The following is an 18,513-nucleotide window of genomic DNA, read 5'->3' on the forward strand; positions in this document are numbered from 1 at the left end:
CTTATATTATTGGGTTTGGTAATCTTTATGCATGTTACTACTTTTTAGAAGCAAGATCGATGTGTAAGATATATGAAAAAGAAACCCCCAACCTTGTGGAGTTAAGCACAAACTAGTGTTACTTAAACGTTGCCGTTTCTATCTGCTTCGGACTTTTTCGCCTTTTCGGTCTTGTAGAAGGAAAAAAGTTTTGAGACAGTGATAACAGAATCAGACCGGACCGGGTATCGGATTATGGTTCGATCAATTTAACCTATTGGTATGCGTATATGTGTATGTCCATAATAAAACAATTAAAACACTGTATTGATTGGGCCTATACATTGTTAACTAATGGGCTATTTTTGACAACCATATCTAGGCTTACTTAAAACGCTGTCGTTTCAAGTTTTTTTGGTTTCTTCTTCTAGTCTGGTCAAGGGTTGATGATGAAAGCGCCGTCAGTAAAAAGTTGACTTGGAAAATAAAAACCTGGGAGATACGAATACACTACGAACGATTTGATTAATTGATCACAGTGTCGGACTTGTGTGAAGAAGGTGGAAAGGAGATGAAGGAAGAAGGGCAGAGGATAATATCGGAGGAAGAGATTGAAGAAGGGCAGAGGGTAATCTCGGAGGAGGTGATTGAAGAGCTGCTGAACATTATTAGGAATGACATATATGATGAATAGCTGAAGAAGACACTTGTTGAAGAATTGGTGAAAGCCATCAAGGGGATTTTTGAAGTGATGAATGGAATATATGAAAAAGCGATTGATAATGCAATAGCTCTAGAGACTGAGAAGCTACAGAAGATTCGTATGGAAGCGATCGAGAAGAAGAATCAAGAGATTAAGAGATTAAACAAGGAGATGATTAAAAAATTGGAAGAAGAGCGTTGTGAGTTGGAAGGGCTCGAGTATACTAACTCTGCCTTGCTCCTCAAGAAGCGTCAGAGCAACGATGAGATTCAAGAAGCACGCAAAGAATTGATTAGGGTATCTTTTATTTTCATTCTTCTTCTGCAAGAATTGATTAGGGTATTGATTATATATATAATGTAAAAGTCTTGTTTCTGCAGGGTTTTAGGGATTTGTCGTGTGATGATAGATCCACGATTGGAGTCAAGAGGATGGGACAACTTGATAAGAAGCCTTTCATTCAGGTATGTAAGCAGAGATTCACTGGTGAAGAAAACATTGAGTTGGAACACGACATGCTTTGCTGGAAATGGCAGCGTACCGTCACCGATCCATCATGGTACCCTTTCAAACGAGTTAGCAGTGGAGAGAAAATGAAGGTTTGTTTGTTTGTTGTTTCTGTCTCATCATCATGTTCCGTTTTGTTCTTCTTTCACTTGTCCTGTTTCAAAATGTCTTGTGAATAAGTGAATGTTATATATATATATATATGGTTACGGTTTGCAGGAAGTGGTGGATGAAGAAGATGATAAACTTAAGACTCTGAGAGAAGAGTGGGGAGAAGATGTGAAGAACGCGGTTAAGACAGCACTCGAGGAGCTCAATGAGTTCAATCCAAGTGGCCGTTACACAGTTCCGCTACTGTGGAATTTTGAACAAGGGAGGAAAGCAACACTCAAAGAAGGTATTGCTCAGATGACTAAGGAGGTCAAGGCTCTCAAACGCCAACTAACCTGAAGCATCCTTTACATGAGTGTGTTTCTTTTCTTTTTTGTAAAGACTAAAGAGCTAGTGTTGTTCATGGAATCTTTTATTAAACTCTCGACCTCTCTCTCAGTCTCTTGTTAGTCAGTGCTTTAAGATAAGAAAAGAGAGTAAACAATAAACATGTTATGGACTTATTTGAAACAGTTGGGGCCTTGTATTGTTAGTAAAATCACCAACAACAAGCCCAAGAAATTGGAGAGAGATGAACGCTGCTTCCAAGCGTGACGAGGACGTTTTGTTGATCACAACGTGTCGGTTTCTCGCCATTCTCTAGAAAAGTATGTCAGTGGAATTGTGTAGCAGTAGGATAAATCTTATTGATCGGTTGTGCGGCTCGGTAAAGGTTATTTCTACATGCAAAATTGCAGTTTACTAGTAAAAAAGTTTCCTAGTAACCGATGATGAAAGAAACCACTACCACCCAACAGAAAAGAAAAATGAAAGAGAGGAACGATCTGAACGAAGAGCAGAAAAGTGTACTACAAGAAATGAATGTAAAGATTGAGAAGGTTGTTTCTCAAGGGATTAACAAACTAAGCAAGGGCATAAAAGAAGAAGAAATGAATAAAGTCAAAGAGGAGATGGATAGAAAGATGGACGAGATGAGAAAGAAGTTGGAGGATTACCGTTTGGAGATTGAAGATTTAGAGAACGTGAACAGAGCCCTTGTTCTTAAAGAACGTCAATCCAATGATGAGCTACAGGAAGCTCGCAAAGAACTGAAAAGAGTATGTATACATCTGTCTATATATTTTATTTTATTATCTTTGGTTTGTTGATATGCGTTTGTGTGGGTTTACATGCAAAGTCGTTACTGCAGGGTTTTAGTGATTTATCGGATGGTGTTGAATCAACAACATCCACTATTGGAATTAAGAGAATGGGAGAAATTGATATGAAGCCATTCCTTGATTTATCATGCAAGCGAAGATTGAGGAGTGGAAAAGTTGAAGACCAAGTGACGCTCTACTCTGCATGGCAGAGACTTGTAAAAGATTCGGAGTGGAACCCATTCAAACGAGTGGGTAGTGGAGAGAACATGAAGGTTTGTTTTTGTTCTCTGTCTCTCACTGTCCTGTTTTGCATGTCTTGATGATTATGGTGAGTTATTCTCATTCATGGTTATGGTTTTCCAGGAAGTGGTAGACGAAGACGATGACAGACTTAAAAATCTGGGAGAAGAGTGGGGAGAAGAGGTGAAGAAAGCGGTTAAGACAGCACTTGAGGAGTTGAACGAGTATAACCCAAGTGGCCGGTACCCAGTTCCGATACTGTGGAATTTTGAACAAGACAGGCAAGCAAAACTGAAAGAGGGGATTGCACACTTGACTGATGAGATCAAAACACTCAAAAAAAAGCTTGCATAAGTGTTTTTGTGCTTTTGGAATCTTAGTTAATTAAACTCTCCACCTCTTTTGTCTAGTCTCGGTGCTTCTCGTTTTGTGTCTAGAAACTTGGCTATCTAAACCCACCGGAGGGTTCTTTTCTAACTCTGGTACGTATTCTTATTAAGAAGTTATGTCTAAAAAAACTATGTGATCTAAACCCCCATTCAGGTGGGTTCTTTTGAAATTATGGTGTATTCATATTAATATCCTTTTTATTTATCGCTTTTCAGTTTTTGGGTTCTGGAATCTAAACTTGTTTGTGTTAATCATCTTTATCTCAAAGCTATCTGAACCTATGGAACGTTCTCCTTTGAGTTAACACTTAACCATATGCTTTTATAAATTAATTATTTAGCAATATACCACCAATCAGGCCCGGCCCATAGGGGAAGCCACTGAATCCTTCAAATTTTGAGGATTTTTTTACTTAGAAATAAAAGGCCATTTTTTGTTGGATATGTATAATGGCTCATATGTAAAAGGCCTTAAAATAAAATTATGGCCTTCTATATAAACCTAAAAGGACACATTTTTAAATTTTTGCTTAGGGCACTCCTAATCATCGGGCCGGCACTGCCACCAATTTCGGTTATGCATAATATATCGCACAAAACTAAAGGTCGAGTCACTTCGCCCTCAATCTTCGAATTTTTCCAAGTGTGAACAAGAAGGTTCCGAATAAATAAGGTTTCCCAAATTAAGTAATGCAGGAACAAGCTTAATTGGAAACAGTAATGAATTTTTGAATCCACCAATTGAAACAATAATGGCATCACACACAATATTTTCCTTTTTTTTTTTTTGTTTGGCACCGCTATTATCACGCTTGCTTTAAATGTGTGGTTCAATAGCAATCTTGGGACGAGTATCAAACTCCTGATGAGTTGTATGTATAAGTAGCCTTTTCTTTCGTTTTGTTCAATTTAAGATGCTTCGTAAATAGTTACTTTTTACATTTTAAGCATGCACACGATAACCCATTTTCAAATAATTTGGACCGGCCACATTATGATTGTATACATCACTAATTAGTATAGAGAATGCTATACATTATTTAAATATGACTTATAGAAATGAAACTCCGATCTAAAGATTTTCATTTTCAACACACATGTTTGTACTTGTGCGCATGCATATCACCTAAGATTATACTTGATGCACATTAAAAAAAAAATTGTATGAATACCACCAAATAAATGAGTTATGAGTCCCTTCATCAACACTGATTTAAAACATCATGTCAAAATATGGGTAACTGAACAAAAAGAATGTAAACTTTGAAAAACAAAAAGGAAAAGAAGACAAAATAAGACTCAACGAGTACAGTGAAGTGAGCCAGCTATGTTTTATTTTTATGATAATGCAAAAACTTATAATAATAATCAAGAAGAAAATGGAATAAAGTTGACCAATTCATGGTAGCCACGATTAGTGAGGGACAAAATAATTTGGACCGGACTTTTGACATATTTTTATTCGACCCTACTACATTTCTATTTACACTCCCTTCACTTTTACTACTCTTTGATACATCCCCTTCAAAATCATACTATCATTTCTTTTTCGTAACTTTTTTATTTCAACTTTTTCCAACATTGTAAATCTATTTTATACTTAAAAAAAAAATATCTATTCCTAATTTGTTTTTACAAGTGAATGGTTAAGTAAAATTCATCCAAATAGAAGAAATCGCATAGTTTTATTAATTATTTCTGTAAATACCCTGCGATGTGACGTTGGGCTTTAGAACAAACAGTACAGTCGCTTCACATCTTTTAAATGGTCATGATTTGCTCCTCCACTCCCACACCACACACATTCATATGTTCTCATGATTTGTTGTTTTATTTTCCCATATGTATATGACTATATTCTGTGACATAACGTGAAATAACTTCAAGGGAATGGACGAAATTTAAATGGCTATCTTAGTCTTAGGATAAGAGGTATATATTCTGCGGATATATAGATCATAGGACCTCTACATACACTGTACAAATAATAAGTTTAGTCGACATCGAGACCACTCATTTCCTTATTCTATAAAACTTAGCAAAAGGGTATGTTCGTATACTTAAGCATAAGTTATAAAGGGTATGTATACTTAACAAAGGTTATACCAAGTCTTTTTCTAAAGAGAAATTATTATAAATAAATCGGAGACACATCATACGATGGCGAGGACAAAGCGAGAAATTAGTATATTTTTAAGGTCATTAGATTCTTAAGAGTTGTGAACGGGTCATCAAAGGTTCTCTTTGAAATTAGAAAACGAATAACTTTAAGAGCATACTTAAATAAGAGTCATATGATGAATTGTAAATTGATTCTAATTATATCAGTATACATCTCAAAATATACATATCTTTTATTTGACATGTTTGATCTTGTTTTCCACACGCATCTTTTATTAGTAAAAAAACAAAAGTTTATATAGAGGTTATTTATTAAGCCTCACTTCGAACGTTTTTGAAAGGCTTAAAGCATGAACCTGTTCCAACGCGAAAAGCAAAATCATACTTTATACTTCCAAATTACACAACCATCTGCGCTGTTTCGAACAAAATAATCGATGTTAATAATAATATACATGCAAGCAGAGTCGGTCAAGAGACCAAGCAAGCCAAGCATTGGCTTGCGGCCGTTCATAATAAATAGAAAAGTTTGGCTGTTTTTTACAAAAATTCGGCCGTGTTTTACAAAAAAAAAAAAAAAAAAAAAGTTTTCCTTAGGCCAGTGGATTAGTTGTATTAATGTTGTCTCCATTTCACAGGTTCGAACCTTATGAGCTGCAATTAAATTTTTTTTTTTTTGGCTTGTAGCCCTAGAAAGTTGAGTGCCGGCTCTGCATGCAAGGGTTATACTTCAAAAATGTAAAACAAATCATTTTTTTTTTTTGATAACTCAGGAGTGATCCTAAAAGCTTACTATTTTCTTTCGGTTAAACTATGTTCTTCTTACCGTTTTTTGTTTGTTTGCATGTATAATGTATTAAGACAAAAAGAGTGCACAAAAAAAGAGAGTCGACTGTGAGTCACAGTATGTGATAAGGAAAGGTCAAGAACCATCGCTTTTATCATCATTCTCTTTGCTAAACAACTTACAACCACGCAAACCCAATAGTTCTCTCATGGAGAAGAACAAATTAGGAAAAATAATGTATGTCGATAGGGAAAGAGCTCCACAATTATTGCTCCATGCCAAAAGCTTCTTTTAGTACACGATATACGTATCATCTAAGTAGAAATATAAAAGATACGATACACGAACCCATTCTCCAAAAGATAGCAACATTTCATGTTATGTAAAGAGTCTTCCTTATGACACATGCATTAAAACTAAGGATTACCAAACCCACTCACTCCTCACTCGTCCAACCAAAAATAAAAAATCAATCACCTATTTTGGATCCTTCACTCATAAGTCAACTCTCATGTCTTCCCCTATATATACCCTACACATCCCTTAATTATATATCACATAAAACAATCATCAGAACAAAAACATATATCCCCAAATTAAGATCTCATCTTTCTCTCTCTCTACCCTCGATATGGATCATGAGGAAATCCCATCAATGCCCTCAACGCCGGCTACAACCCCGGGGACTCCAGGAGCGCCGCTCTTTGGAGGATTCGAAGGGAAGAGGAATGGGCATAATGGTAGATACACACCAAAGTCACTTCTCAAAAGCTGCAAGTGTTTCAGTGTTGACAATGAATGGGCTCTTGAAGATGGAAGACTCCCTCCGGTCTCTTGCTCCCTTCCTCCCCCTAACGTCTCTCTCTACCGCAAGGTACATACATACACTTTCTCTGTTTCTCATTACAGTTACTTTACACTCATGTTACCGATCATTCACTGAGCATTGACCGATACAAATTTGTGTGTGTGAAGTTGGGTGCAGAGTTTGTTGGGACGCTGATCCTGATATTCGCCGGAACAGCGACGGCGATCGTGAATCAGAAGACAGATGGGGCTGTGACGCTTATTGGTTGCGCAGCCACAGCTGGTTTGGCTGTCATGATCGTTATATTATCGACTGGTCACATCTCTGGGGCGCATCTCAATCCGGCTGTCACCATTGCCTTTGCTGCTCTCAAACACTTCAACTGGAAACACGTCAGTACTTTTTCATTTTAATTGATTTAACACAGTTACGCACTTTTGGATGTTACTGGTAGAACCACATGAAATTTATAGACATGCACATGCATCATGACACAGTTTATTATGAATTAAATTCTAACATGGTTTGATAAAAAAAAGTATATAAAATCTGATCGTATAAAGCGATCTCTAATAATATAAATTTTTGTTGGTGTATATCTAATTAAAACTAACTATGTTACAAAAATAGGTGCCAGTGTATATCGGAGCTCAGGTATTGGCCTCCATCTGTGCGGCATTTGCACTGAAAGCAGTGTTTGAACCGACCATGAGCGGTGGTGTAACGGTGCCGACGGTGGGTCTCAGCCAAGCCTTCGCTTTGGAGTTCATTATCAGCTTCAACCTCATGTTCGTGGTCACAGCCGTAGCAACCGACACCAGAGCTGTAAATTACAGAACAATTAACTATAAAGAAGGAATTTTGAAAATTTGGTCGTGTCTGAAAACTAATGACAAATTTACAGGTGGGAGAGTTGGCGGGAATTGCGGTTGGAGCAACGGTCATGCTTAACATACTCATAGCTGGGTATATATAAGATCTAAACCAAACTATATCTTGATTTCAGTTGTCGTACACATTAGATAATACGTTTTACAGATCAAGATGTTGTGTTCAACAGACCTGCAACTTCTGCTTCGATGAATCCAGTAAGAACACTAGGTCCAGCCATTGCAGCAAACAACTACAGAGCTATTTGGGTTTACCTTACTGCACCAATCCTTGGAGCGTTGATCGGAGCAGGAACATACACGATCGTGAAGTTGCCAGAGGAAGATGAAGGACCCAAAGAGAGGAGGAGCTTCAGAAGATGAATGACAAAACTTGCAAAAACAATCACTTATGTTACTCTGTTTGAATCACATGTATGATATAATCTCTGATGTCAACGATGGTTATGTAATTGCGAATGTCCCTTTAAATCAAAATTGCAATAGCGTTTCGTCAAAGTGGTCGGGTTTTAGTCTCATACAGAACTTTTTAAGGAAAATATAGGTAGCCATTACAACGGATTGCTGCATCTAATTCAATTTGTTGATGAGATCATTGATCTTATCTTCGCGGTTACCAGTATCACCTCCTTCGCTGAATACTTGCTTCTTCCTGTTCAAAACACCAGCCGTGGGCTTGTTGAGTTTCAACGGTCCCAAAAATCTCATCACTTCTCTGAAATGATCACCAACCCTTGCTATCTCATTCACAAGGTCTTCTATCCCAAAGATTTTGTGTTCTCCTAGAGCCTACGGGGTAACACAAGTCGGAATGATTATAATCTCGAACAAGCTCTACTACTATACTTTTAACAGTTGGAAATTTTACCTGTTCGATAATGTTGTTGTCGGTAAGAGGAACAGGATTGCCCTCTATTATTGTGTATCCCTTTTTGTATATGAGGTCCTTGACGCTCTTATCATTGGGGTATCTTCAAGAATCGTAAACAACGGTCAGGTCATAAGAGAATCGAGAAACAAAAACGAATTCGAGCAACAAGGAAAAATCGAAAGAGGACGTCTCTTTACTTACCCATAAGTGACATAAGGCTGCACTTTGAGAAGCTTTTGGAACAAACTGTCAGTGGCTCTGGCAAATACACCAGTAAAGGTGCTCCTCAGTTGTAGATTGTTAAGAATCCTCTTGGTCTTTGGGTGCATATCACTCTTGCTAAGCACCAAATAAAAAAACAAAAAAAAAGGATAAGAAAACTGGCAGAGAGAGAAAGACTAGATTCAAAGGGGAAGAAGATAAAGCTAATTGAAGAATAGAACTTACCCTCCTTGTATACGTATGATGAAAACCAGATTAGATTTAACTGGTGGAGGAGTTGACTTTGGCCTCTTGACCCTTTGCTTCATCCTGATAAGATCTATTTCCTTGAGGAAAAATAAACAACAAAAAAAGAAAACTGTCAAATTACAAAGAACAATGCAGTATATTAACATCAATTCCTCAGCACAACCTTATACACCACGGATCTTATCAGTAGAAGAGACTTAGTTATATATAGTCTAAGAGATTGTGAAGAAAAAACTAATTTCATGCAACTTCAACTCTACATAAAGCAATGAAAGACCTTTCCTATGCAGAGAGACCGTAGTCAAATGCCAAGTGAGTTGAAACCAAAACCTAAAAGAGTAAAACTTTTAATATAATTCAGAGACAAACCATGATCTAAGGTGTAGTAGAAGACAAGTCTAGAAGTAAAAAGATCAGAGCTTGAGGCAGTAAAGTCAATGGACAATGACTGAAAAGCAAATGTTTATTGAAATCAATGGGCAAATCTGGGAAAGGAAGAGAGAGAGTAAGTACCTTAGCCCTGAACTCAAGGACAAAATCTTCAGGACGTTTGATATCAGAGACTTTCTTGTGCTTCTTCTTGCCGAAATTGCCCAACTCAAGTTGCTTCTTCCTGATAAAGGCAAGCTCATCTCTGGTCTTCCTCTTCTTCAGTATAATCTCCGGTATGTAATCCAAACCCTTAGCTTCTTCTCCGGCCATTATCTCTACTCCCTTAGCTTCTTCTTCAACCATTTTCTCTACTCTTTTGGCTTCTACAAGACAAATCTACACATGTCAGATTGTATTTTGCGAAAAAAAAAAAAGTGATAACAAAATCCGTAAAATCGATTCCTAAACAACAAACAGAGACTAAACTAGGAAAGGAAAAACAAAATTACCGGTGGCGGCGAAGCAATTTGAACGGCGGCTAAGAATGAAGTCGAAGCTGGTAGCAATGGCCGAGAGAACACACACGATTTGAGAATCTTTTAGGGTTTATGAACTAAAATCTCTTTTGTGTTATTAACAACTTTGCCACCAGACCTAATTATAGAGTCTGGGTCAGACTTATAAAAAAGCCCAATATATGTGGGCTTATGTAAGGCCTTACTATTTTTTTATCTTACTTGTTTTTTTTTTTTTTTTTTGACATACTAAATAAGCATAAGTATTTTAGTTAATCCAAAATAAGCATAGGTATCATCAAATCGAAATGTCTCGAGAGAAGAACAACAGCATGGGCTTGACTCACAAGCAACCTTCAGCCAATGGTTTCAATATCAATTTTGGTCATATTAGATAATAGTAATATGATACGTCAAACAAGGTAAGCCATTAACCAAAAAGCAAAAATAAGTCAAACTTAATTAAATAAAACACATGAAAACCAACAAATTTTAGAATTGAACAACATTATAACCATTCGAAATTGTTTTGTAACAAGCGAATTTACATGCATCATCTTGTACAAAATATCCCCTTTTATTATTATTAGAACTCGATATATGAATTATATAATTTGAGGTGAATTTATTTAACAATTCTGATATTTGTAATTGACTTTTGTATATGTATTTTAAAAAGCAAAAATTTGTCATATTAAAAAAAAAAATTGCTGATCAATTCATATATCATACGGACATCGAGATAGCGACCATGAAAGGTATGGTCACGTAAAAACTCTCTGATTCGTGGGAAGAAATCGCGAACGTTATACAACGTACCATCAGGTGCTCTAGGAAATCTACAATTTTCCAAATCTATGAGCACAGTTGCAATTCTAAGATCCAGTGAGAATTGCATAATCATCCTGGGAACGGTAACATATTTCTCCGATTCAGTTTTTTTGATTCGCCCTTCAAATGGGTTTTCAAACAAACAACGGAGGTATAAACCTCCGCTCATTTTTTTTTATTATTAGTTCTTATTTTACTTTCTAACCTAACACCACACACCATTGGAATTTTATTATTAAACCCTCCACACATTTTGACAAAAAAAAAAAAAAACCCTCCACACATTTTCTTTTGTATTTTTCATAAGGTTAGATAAACAGCCCATTCAATTACGATTCTTAAAATATGATGAGAGTTTATCATTGCTCTCACAGTGTTAAACAATAAACATCACACACACTTAAACCATCTTCTTTTTTTTTTCTTCATTTTTTAAATCAATAAGAAAATAGAACAACAAGAAACAGTTAAGCGTTTACATCGTACCGTAAGATTTGTTGGCTCCCTTTTTTTTGTTGGTCATGATACAGCTACATAGCCTACATTTTACTTACTTTCGGTGTTTGTTCGTAACATAACTCTGCTTTGTTTTTTCTTTGCAGGTCTCAGTCTGATTTTGGAAACCAATTATATGTTTTACGGGTGCAGACCAGGTAACAAGTTATTAAATGCTGTGTGATGGGCATGGCTATAAATTATATGACTTATGACTTATCTTTGTGATAAAATTTGCCTTTACGTTGATCCCTTGTCCTTGTCCAGATTTTCATGCAAGCAAAGGCCATATACCCTTCGGATCTACTTGTTTATAATGAAGTCGGAGTTTTTGCGTATCATATGAAAGAGTGCGTTCCTCTTCTCTTTACAGTCTGCTTATTTCCGAAATTTCCAAATGGTATTAATGACAAAGCTACACTATAATCCAGTAAATTGAGTCAACAACATCAACTACATTTCAGGTATGGTAAAGCTGTCCGGTGGTTTGAGAAAACATTGACCCATATACCATCTGTATTATCTGAAACCTGAGAACCAAATGTGGTCAATCTCGCTCATGCATATAGAAAGCTAAGGTATTTTGGACAACTAGCATCTCGTGCTGTCAATGTAATAAAGTTACAATGAAATGTTGAACGTGGTGGCTCTCATGGATGAATGTCAGAACGAGGTTGATGCCAAGGTAAGCTCTGCTTGAAAATCCCTAGGTAAAGACCGGTGCAGGAGAATACATTCCCATTCCCACCCGTGTTAGGACCGGTATCTCATCTCCAACCCCCTTGTGATTCTTAAGTAATGTCGTTTTCTCCATCCACAAGTGCAAAAAGGCCGCTTCTCCCCATCAAGAAACTCTTCCACGACCACCTGGCTTCCTGCAGAACCTCTGACCGTCATCAACATCAAAAGCCTCCTCTAGTTTCATGGCAACAGAGTGGCTCCTCCTTTTGCAATCCATCTGCTTTAATCACAATCGATGATGCCCCTTTGTTCTTGAATGTATTCTGCAGAACGCATCACAAGTTTCTATACTGCATTTGAATTTGATTCAATGTTACTGTATTAGCCACATCAAAATGGAAAGACTTAAAAAGTCATAGCTACATCACACTACTATTCTTATTCCAGTTCACCCAAAATGGGTTAGTCAACAAAAACTTTGTATTTAAATGACATGTTAGGTGATTTAAACAATCTCAAATTTGAAAGTTAATGCTTTTTTTTACATTTTTCTCAATCAATTAAAAAGTCATCAATCATGTTTTATCAGTCGAATCATCTCAAATCAAAATGTAAACCGGATAATATTCTAAAACCGAAGAAGAGCAATTTAATACTGTGAATTGGTAAACAAGAAAATAGTTGTCTTGAATCTAGAGATCAAAGATCGATAAATAAATTGAAATGTTGTGTTTCCAAAAGATCAAATAATAAACTAACAAGAACGAAAGCGATCAGAGCTAACAATTAAAGCAAATGTTTGAGCATTTTAGCTCAAAACCAAATTAATAGAAGAACACTAAGACAAGTCTAGATAACTGGAGTACGACTCTTAAAGATAAGAGATAATTTCATCATTGAGGCTTTTTGGATGGAGAGATTGTCAATCAGATTGATCCTCTGCCTTTGCCTGCATGCATTCAGGATACTTGAAGGGAAGCTTCATTACAGGCTCATTATCATCGGTCAGTCCTTGACTCGCCATGCCAAATGCATATCCTAACGCAACCCCTACAGGAACAGCCACCGCATTTCCAACCTGGATGTACCTGCACAAAGTTTCAGATTCATAAACAAGTTTTTTCACATTTGGATCTCTAGTGAAGGCAGCAAGGACCACGGACTTACTTTTCCTTAATTGTGCCACACAGCTTGTAACAATCAGGGAACCCTTGTAGTCTGGCGTTCTCACGAACAGACAACACACGGTCTTGCTTCGGATGGATTACACACTGCATAAATCAGTTTTTATTCAGAAAGAAACACTCACCAGAGAAAGCAAAGTGGGAAATGAAAGCAAAAGAGCTTACCTGGTTGTGAGGTTCAGCTCTTGTCACTACTGTGTTAACAATTTCATCCCACCACAAGCGACCAAACGGCCTGACATTCAGATAACAGATTTGTTAACTTTATTTAGTGAATTCAACACTCTCAGGTTATGGAAAGAGGTTCCAAAGAAGAAGCATATTAGTTAAGAGAAAGTCACTTTTTTGATGTTCCTTTTACGTATTTAATTGCATAAGTAGGGACCTGTCAACACCACAACCATGTCAAAAAGATAAAGCTGCAAACAAAAAAAAAGTAGAACAGAGTGACAAGGTTTTAAGTGAGTTAGATTATTACCACATTATCTCCAGATTTCAACTTTGCTCGCTTCACCGAATCGTCAATTTGCACTTTGTTATTATGAACTAAAACACCAGGCATATCCCGGAAATTAGCCCCCTGTAGCAATAAGAATACAATGAACAAAGAAATTATCAAACATTGAATGCTTGAAGCAGACACCTTCAAAATATAACACTTCAACATTTCCACACCTTCTTTTTTGGTATATACGAGATTCTTTCCAAGTCGTTAGTGCTCAGCTTTAATGGCTGGTGATCGAATAACATGTGCGACGAATCTCCACCAATTACGGGTAGTAGTGTCTCTGAAACAAGAACATACGTTAATATTTGACCAAGTGGTAATACCAAAACTGTCGAGTTCAAAAAGCTCACCAGATCTTTTCAACGCAATATATTTTTGGAAATCTGTCTTAGGACCAGCAACATTATAATTCCTTACATCATTTTTTTCATAATTTGTCACCTGCGGCATCAAGAGAGTACTGATCAATGAATTATATAAGATATGATGTACCTTAATCAACAATGGCAGTTTAAAAGTTTAGACACACACCGGTGGTAGATCACTAATAGCATCAGCCAGTGTAAGAGCATCTTCTAATTTGAGAATCTCCTTTTGGATACGGCCAACTTGAATATCCTGCATTTACAACAAATGAATAAGAAGGCAGCCCAATGATAAGAGTATTTAACTTTTAAAGTAAAAAAATCCACACTTGCCTCAAATTCTACAGAGGTGTGGAACATTTTCAGAACCTCATGAGTGGGCAGAGGGTATGGAGGCAGTTTCTGTTAAACACACATTAAGAGAGAGTCATAAAGAACATATCCTCTCAAGAAAAATAACTAATAGGTAACATATATATATTTAGTTATTTACCTCTGTTGGTTGCGCAGCCCATAGAAAAACTCGGTTTCTAAGTTGAGCGACACCATAAGATCCCGCTACCATCATGCCCAACCTTGTTTGATAGTTCATCGCAACAAAGGTAGCAACAGCATGACGTGCCAAATATCCGTTCGAAAACTTGAGAAGGTCTACAACATTTTCCATAAGCACGTACTTTGGTTTGAGGAAGTCAATGATGTCCAAAAACACCAAAATTTGCTGGTTTTTCGTATCTTCAAGCGGTGCTTGTTTGTTTCTAAAACGGTTATAACCACTGATCCCTTGACAGGGGGGGCCACCGCAGACCGAGTAAGCGGTGCCCTGAACAAAAGTAACAAACAAAAATAAAAACTATCATAAAAGACGATACTTTGTCAACAAGATAATACTATGCTTTGCACAATTCATCACTTATGTAGTATGCAGGGTGAAAAACTATCATAAATAGCTAAACATACTATGCAAAGGAAACAAAAGACTTACAGGTAAGGGTAACAGATTAGACTTAAAGCCATTTGTCACAAACTCTTTTAGTTTATCCTTGCAATTTCTGGAGGAAAAAATGAATCATCTCAATATCAATAAATCAATACAAAAGTTGTATCAGAGGATAATTTGGAAAAGTTACCCTAAGCCAGCATAAGGCTCCCATGTATCGTCATCAGGACCATAGCCTTTCCACCTCACCTGAAAGTAATGAAATAATAAGAAAATCAATGTTTGAGTTACATCTTTACAAACGACGAAATTTGTTTGTAGCTAATTGATAATTCTGATATATAGTTCATGAAACAATACCTTAAGATGAAGTGACTTTTCCCCTTTGTCATTAGGATCTCCGAAAGCGATGTCCCTGAACTCTTGTACTTCAAACTCTCCAGGTGAGAGTTCAGTATCAATACTTGTCTCATCTATGTCATCATCTTCGTCACCTTCTTCATCTTCCAACTCAGAAATTGATTCCGTTGGTTCAGTGCTGGAAATGAGGGAAAACTTCTCACAAAGCTTTTTCCATTCTTTGAGAAGAACTAGAAAGTCTTCTGCAGCTTCATTTCTCACCTGCTCAAGGTTCACAATGAATTAATTAATGAGTGGCAATTATATTTACAAAAAATCATTAAATCACCAATGCAGACTTACCTCTGTCTCAGGATGATTAAGTCTAAGACTATCACAAGCAGAACGATTTAGATCCACAGCCCATTTCTGCAAAATCAGAGAGAATCTTGCTCAAATACAGCAAAATATAAATGTGGTTAGTTGGTATAAATAACAAGATTTACCGTAGTCAGTTTTACTCCTGATATGGAGGCCCCCATGCAAAAACCAGTGGACATTGCTCCACAGCCACTGTAAAGATCCAGTAAGAATTTTTCATCACTGTGAGGATTCACTATGCAATTGGAGTCAGAATCGCTTGAAATGGTTGAGGATGAAGCGCTATCTGCTGGGAATTTTTGGCAAGGTAGAAATCATCAGCTATTTTTGAAATACAATGAAGAAATTTATTAAGGATATGATTGATAAAGTTGCAAAAACCAGAGCTTGTGTTAAGAATTTTAAAAAATGACCAACTAAGATAAGATAGTTCTCATGTAAAAACAGTAATAAGTCTAGGAAAGTGCTAGAGAAACTAATAAACATATACATAACAGTTACAAGGAAGCCAATTAAAACCGTAACCAGAAGGAATAAAGTTTCCAATGTTCAAGTAAAGTCATTTGCACTTAACAACCAGCTCAGATAAGATAGTGCTCATGTAAAGTAATATATCTAGGACACACAGCAAAACAGAAGAGAAATTTATTTACCGTCATCTGCCTTTGCAAAAGTCAGATGTGGAAGCTCGTATTTCATATCATAAAAAAAATCACATGGAGGAATTATTCTTTCTGAAGCTCGTGAATCAATCTGTAGTAAAAAGTGTAAATCAATTTAGAAACCAGATATCATCAAACGTTTTTCACACAATGTGCAATTGAAATCAGAGTAGTAATACCTTCGGTAATGGGACTTTGGCAATATTGATTTTTGAGTGAATGCAACTCAAATGATTGTCGTCTTCCACATTTGATAAAAACACTCTCTTTTCTTCCACAAGTTGCTTAAATCTTTCGATCACCTAAAACAAAACAAATGAGAAACATTAATCAGTAGGAGCAATAGACATAATGTATTAAAGAATCAAAGTAAACTCAAAAACGCAAAAAATCAACTCACAGTATCATCTGGTCTGTAGAACCACCGAGCTCGAAAGTATGGCTCCCCATCAGCAGCTTCAAAGAGTTCAATAACTTTTGCAATAAAATTTGCTTTCCCTGGATCAGCCTGGCTCATAATTACATAAGTATCAGTTGAAAAATTCAACGCATATCATGTATCCAACATAATATCACAGAGATTGATGTTTATAAAGATAAGTTTTGATTTATTGAAAAACAAAGGACAATAAGCATGGAAAAAACAAGGCATCTCAAGAACCTAATCCAACGCATATCATGTATGATGTATCCAACATAATATCAAAGAGATTGATGTTTATAAAGATAGGTTTGATTTATTGAAAAACAAAAAACAATAAGCATGGATAAAACAAGGCATCTCAAGAACCTAATTCAACAGAGAGAGATTGACAATTAAAAAAATATTCTACAGAGAGATTGACCAATACAACATCGTAGACATCGTCATTGAGATTGTACCAAAACCTCAAAACCTCAATACACGGCACCAAAATTTCAACAAAAGAAAAATAAAGGAAGGTATATGTATGTACCGTGACGTAGACATCGTCATTGAGATTGATGAGAACGCCATCAACCAAAGCTTGCTCGTAGTGACGTTTCGCTTGTTTGATCTCTTCTTCTTTGGCACTGTAATTTATTCAACCCACAAAACGTCATCATGATATCAACACAGATGGGTACAACAAGCAACAAAATCACAGAACAAGAACACGAAATTTCGACCCAGGAAACAAAAAAAAAAACCCTAAATTAGAATTTTACCCGTTTAAGGCGGCAGTTTTATTGGGAGTAGTATCATCAAGCTTAGGTTTCTTGACTTGGTAGCGAAGAGGCCATCTAATCATAGATTCCACAACAGAGATTGGTTTCCCCGCAAAGCACAGATCTGACTCTGGTTCATCCCGTTTCTTCGTTTTGCTTTTCACAGCCATCTAGATTTTTGTGTGTTTCGGAACAAGGATTTGGGAAGAATCGAGGATGAAGAAATTGAACAACTGAAGAATTGAAGACGAAGAGGTTATATCTCTAGTACTGTAGTAGTAGTGGAGAAAAAAAAATATCTTTCCTTTTTTTTTTTTTGGGGAAGAAGAGAAATTTAATGAAAAATTTTAGGAAATTGAAATCAATTTTCGAAATTATAAAAAAAGGAATTTAGGAAATAATAATAGCGGGAGAATTTTGGAAATTTTTGCAAGAGCGGGAGAATCTCTCTACTTGTATTTACTTTTAGCTCCCTGTTGTTTTTTGTAATTTCGATTTTTGACCTCATTCTACTACTGATCGTAATGGGCCTATTAACAAGGGCCTTAAATGGGGCGATTTCACTGGAACACGTTTCTGGCCATAGTGGAAGGAGTTGTGGTATGTAGCCATGTTCGACGTTGATGAACATACTCGTGATCGATCGTGACTAATAAACGAGTCAAAGCAACCAACAACTAAATAAGTCTTTTGTTTTTTTTTTTGTTTACTTATAATTTTGTAATTGCAAATAAATTTAGTGGGAGTTTATGTTCCCTATCTTTGTGGAACAATCCCACGTTTCCAATTCTCTTCGTGTCTCCTAATTGTACGAGTTAATTAGACAACCAAACAAATTTATTATAAGCATAATGATCCTTTATTTTTCTAAACATAAGTGTTTTTGCATCACATTACTAGTAAACAAATACTTGATTAATCAAACCAACTGGATGATTATTTTTATTAATTACTAATAAGTATGTAGCTTTAGATGTTCTATAATATTATTGTTATTCATGAACATTTCTTATTTCCTCTCTTTGTTGTTAAA

The 18,513-nt window shown here is 36.3% G+C and overlaps 5 protein-coding genes across 9 annotated transcripts; 3 read left to right on the forward strand and 2 right to left on the reverse strand.

The window, feature by feature from the left end:
- The first annotated feature begins 418 nt into the window (after nucleotides 1–418).
- On the forward strand, nucleotides 419–1,828 carry LOC104714296 (factor of DNA methylation 5-like). The gene is made up of 3 exons (XM_010431606.3): nucleotides 419–979; nucleotides 1,063–1,281; nucleotides 1,409–1,828. Exons 1-3 carry the CDS (start codon nucleotides 731–733, stop codon nucleotides 1,637–1,639), a joined length of 699 nt encoding a protein of 232 aa, XP_010429908.1. The 5' UTR covers nucleotides 419–730; the 3' UTR covers nucleotides 1,640–1,828.
- Nucleotides 1,829–1,985: 157 nt separating this feature from the next.
- LOC104714297 (factor of DNA methylation 5-like) lies at nucleotides 1,986–3,323 on the forward strand. Of its 2 annotated transcripts, none has more exons than XM_087464307.1 (3): nucleotides 1,986–2,397; nucleotides 2,478–2,714; nucleotides 2,806–3,323. In XM_087464307.1, exons 1-3 carry the CDS (start codon nucleotides 2,068–2,070, stop codon nucleotides 3,034–3,036), a joined length of 798 nt encoding a protein of 265 aa, XP_087320433.1. In that variant the 5' UTR covers nucleotides 1,986–2,067; the 3' UTR covers nucleotides 3,037–3,323. The 2 variants fall into 2 exon arrangements, with proteins under 2 accessions (XP_087320433.1, XP_010429909.2); XM_010431607.3 differs by having other exon boundaries at nucleotides 1,989–2,397; nucleotides 2,490–2,714.
- A 2,991-nt stretch (nucleotides 3,324–6,314) lies between these two features.
- Nucleotides 6,315–8,175, forward strand: LOC104714299 (aquaporin NIP6-1). Of its 2 annotated transcripts, none has more exons than XM_010431611.3 (5): nucleotides 6,315–6,853; nucleotides 6,955–7,179; nucleotides 7,418–7,612; nucleotides 7,692–7,753; nucleotides 7,826–8,175. In XM_010431611.3, the coding sequence occupies exons 1-5, from the start codon at nucleotides 6,611–6,613 to the stop codon at nucleotides 8,004–8,006; spliced, it is 906 nt and encodes a 301-aa protein (XP_010429913.1). In that variant the 5' UTR covers nucleotides 6,315–6,610; the 3' UTR covers nucleotides 8,007–8,175. The 2 variants fall into 2 exon arrangements, with proteins under 2 accessions (XP_010429913.1, XP_010429912.1); XM_010431610.3 differs by having other exon boundaries at nucleotides 6,333–6,853; nucleotides 7,848–8,175.
- On the reverse strand, nucleotides 8,127–10,065 carry LOC104714298 (large ribosomal subunit protein uL30z). Of its 2 annotated transcripts, none has more exons than XM_010431608.3 (6): nucleotides 9,901–10,065; nucleotides 9,533–9,774; nucleotides 8,996–9,096; nucleotides 8,750–8,887; nucleotides 8,546–8,648; nucleotides 8,127–8,466 (listed from the first exon to the last, which is right to left on the reverse strand). In XM_010431608.3, the coding sequence occupies exons 2-6, from the start codon at nucleotides 9,752–9,754 to the stop codon at nucleotides 8,248–8,250; spliced, it is 783 nt and encodes a 260-aa protein (XP_010429910.2). In that variant the 5' UTR covers nucleotides 9,755–9,774; nucleotides 9,901–10,065; the 3' UTR covers nucleotides 8,127–8,247. The 2 variants fall into 2 exon arrangements, with proteins under 2 accessions (XP_010429910.2, XP_010429911.2); XM_010431609.3 differs by having other exon boundaries at nucleotides 9,533–9,771; nucleotides 9,901–10,043.
- Nucleotides 10,066–12,594: 2,529 nt separating this feature from the next.
- Nucleotides 12,595–17,856, reverse strand: LOC104714300 (putative DNA (cytosine-5)-methyltransferase CMT1). Of its 2 annotated transcripts, none has more exons than XM_010431612.3 (20): nucleotides 17,481–17,856; nucleotides 17,249–17,345; nucleotides 16,693–16,800; nucleotides 16,472–16,594; nucleotides 16,284–16,383; nucleotides 15,756–15,919; nucleotides 15,613–15,678; nucleotides 15,271–15,531; nucleotides 15,101–15,159; nucleotides 14,956–15,022; nucleotides 14,464–14,793; nucleotides 14,304–14,372; nucleotides 14,137–14,223; nucleotides 13,956–14,046; nucleotides 13,773–13,885; nucleotides 13,576–13,677; nucleotides 13,439–13,482; nucleotides 13,263–13,332; nucleotides 13,081–13,184; nucleotides 12,595–13,001 (listed from the first exon to the last, which is right to left on the reverse strand). In XM_010431612.3, the coding sequence occupies exons 1-20, from the start codon at nucleotides 17,648–17,650 to the stop codon at nucleotides 12,836–12,838; spliced, it is 2,391 nt and encodes a 796-aa protein (XP_010429914.2). In that variant the 5' UTR covers nucleotides 17,651–17,856; the 3' UTR covers nucleotides 12,595–12,835. The 2 variants fall into 2 exon arrangements, with proteins under 2 accessions (XP_010429914.2, XP_010429915.2); XM_010431613.3 differs by having other exon boundaries at nucleotides 15,756–15,916; nucleotides 17,481–17,850.
- Between the last annotated feature and the right edge of the window lie 657 nt (nucleotides 17,857–18,513).

The sequence above is a fragment of the Camelina sativa genome, chromosome 9 (genome assembly GCF_030686135.1).
Source record: "Camelina sativa cultivar CO46 ecotype springtype chromosome 9, ASM3068613v1".
Taxonomy (NCBI): Eukaryota; Viridiplantae; Streptophyta; class Magnoliopsida; order Brassicales; family Brassicaceae; genus Camelina; species Camelina sativa.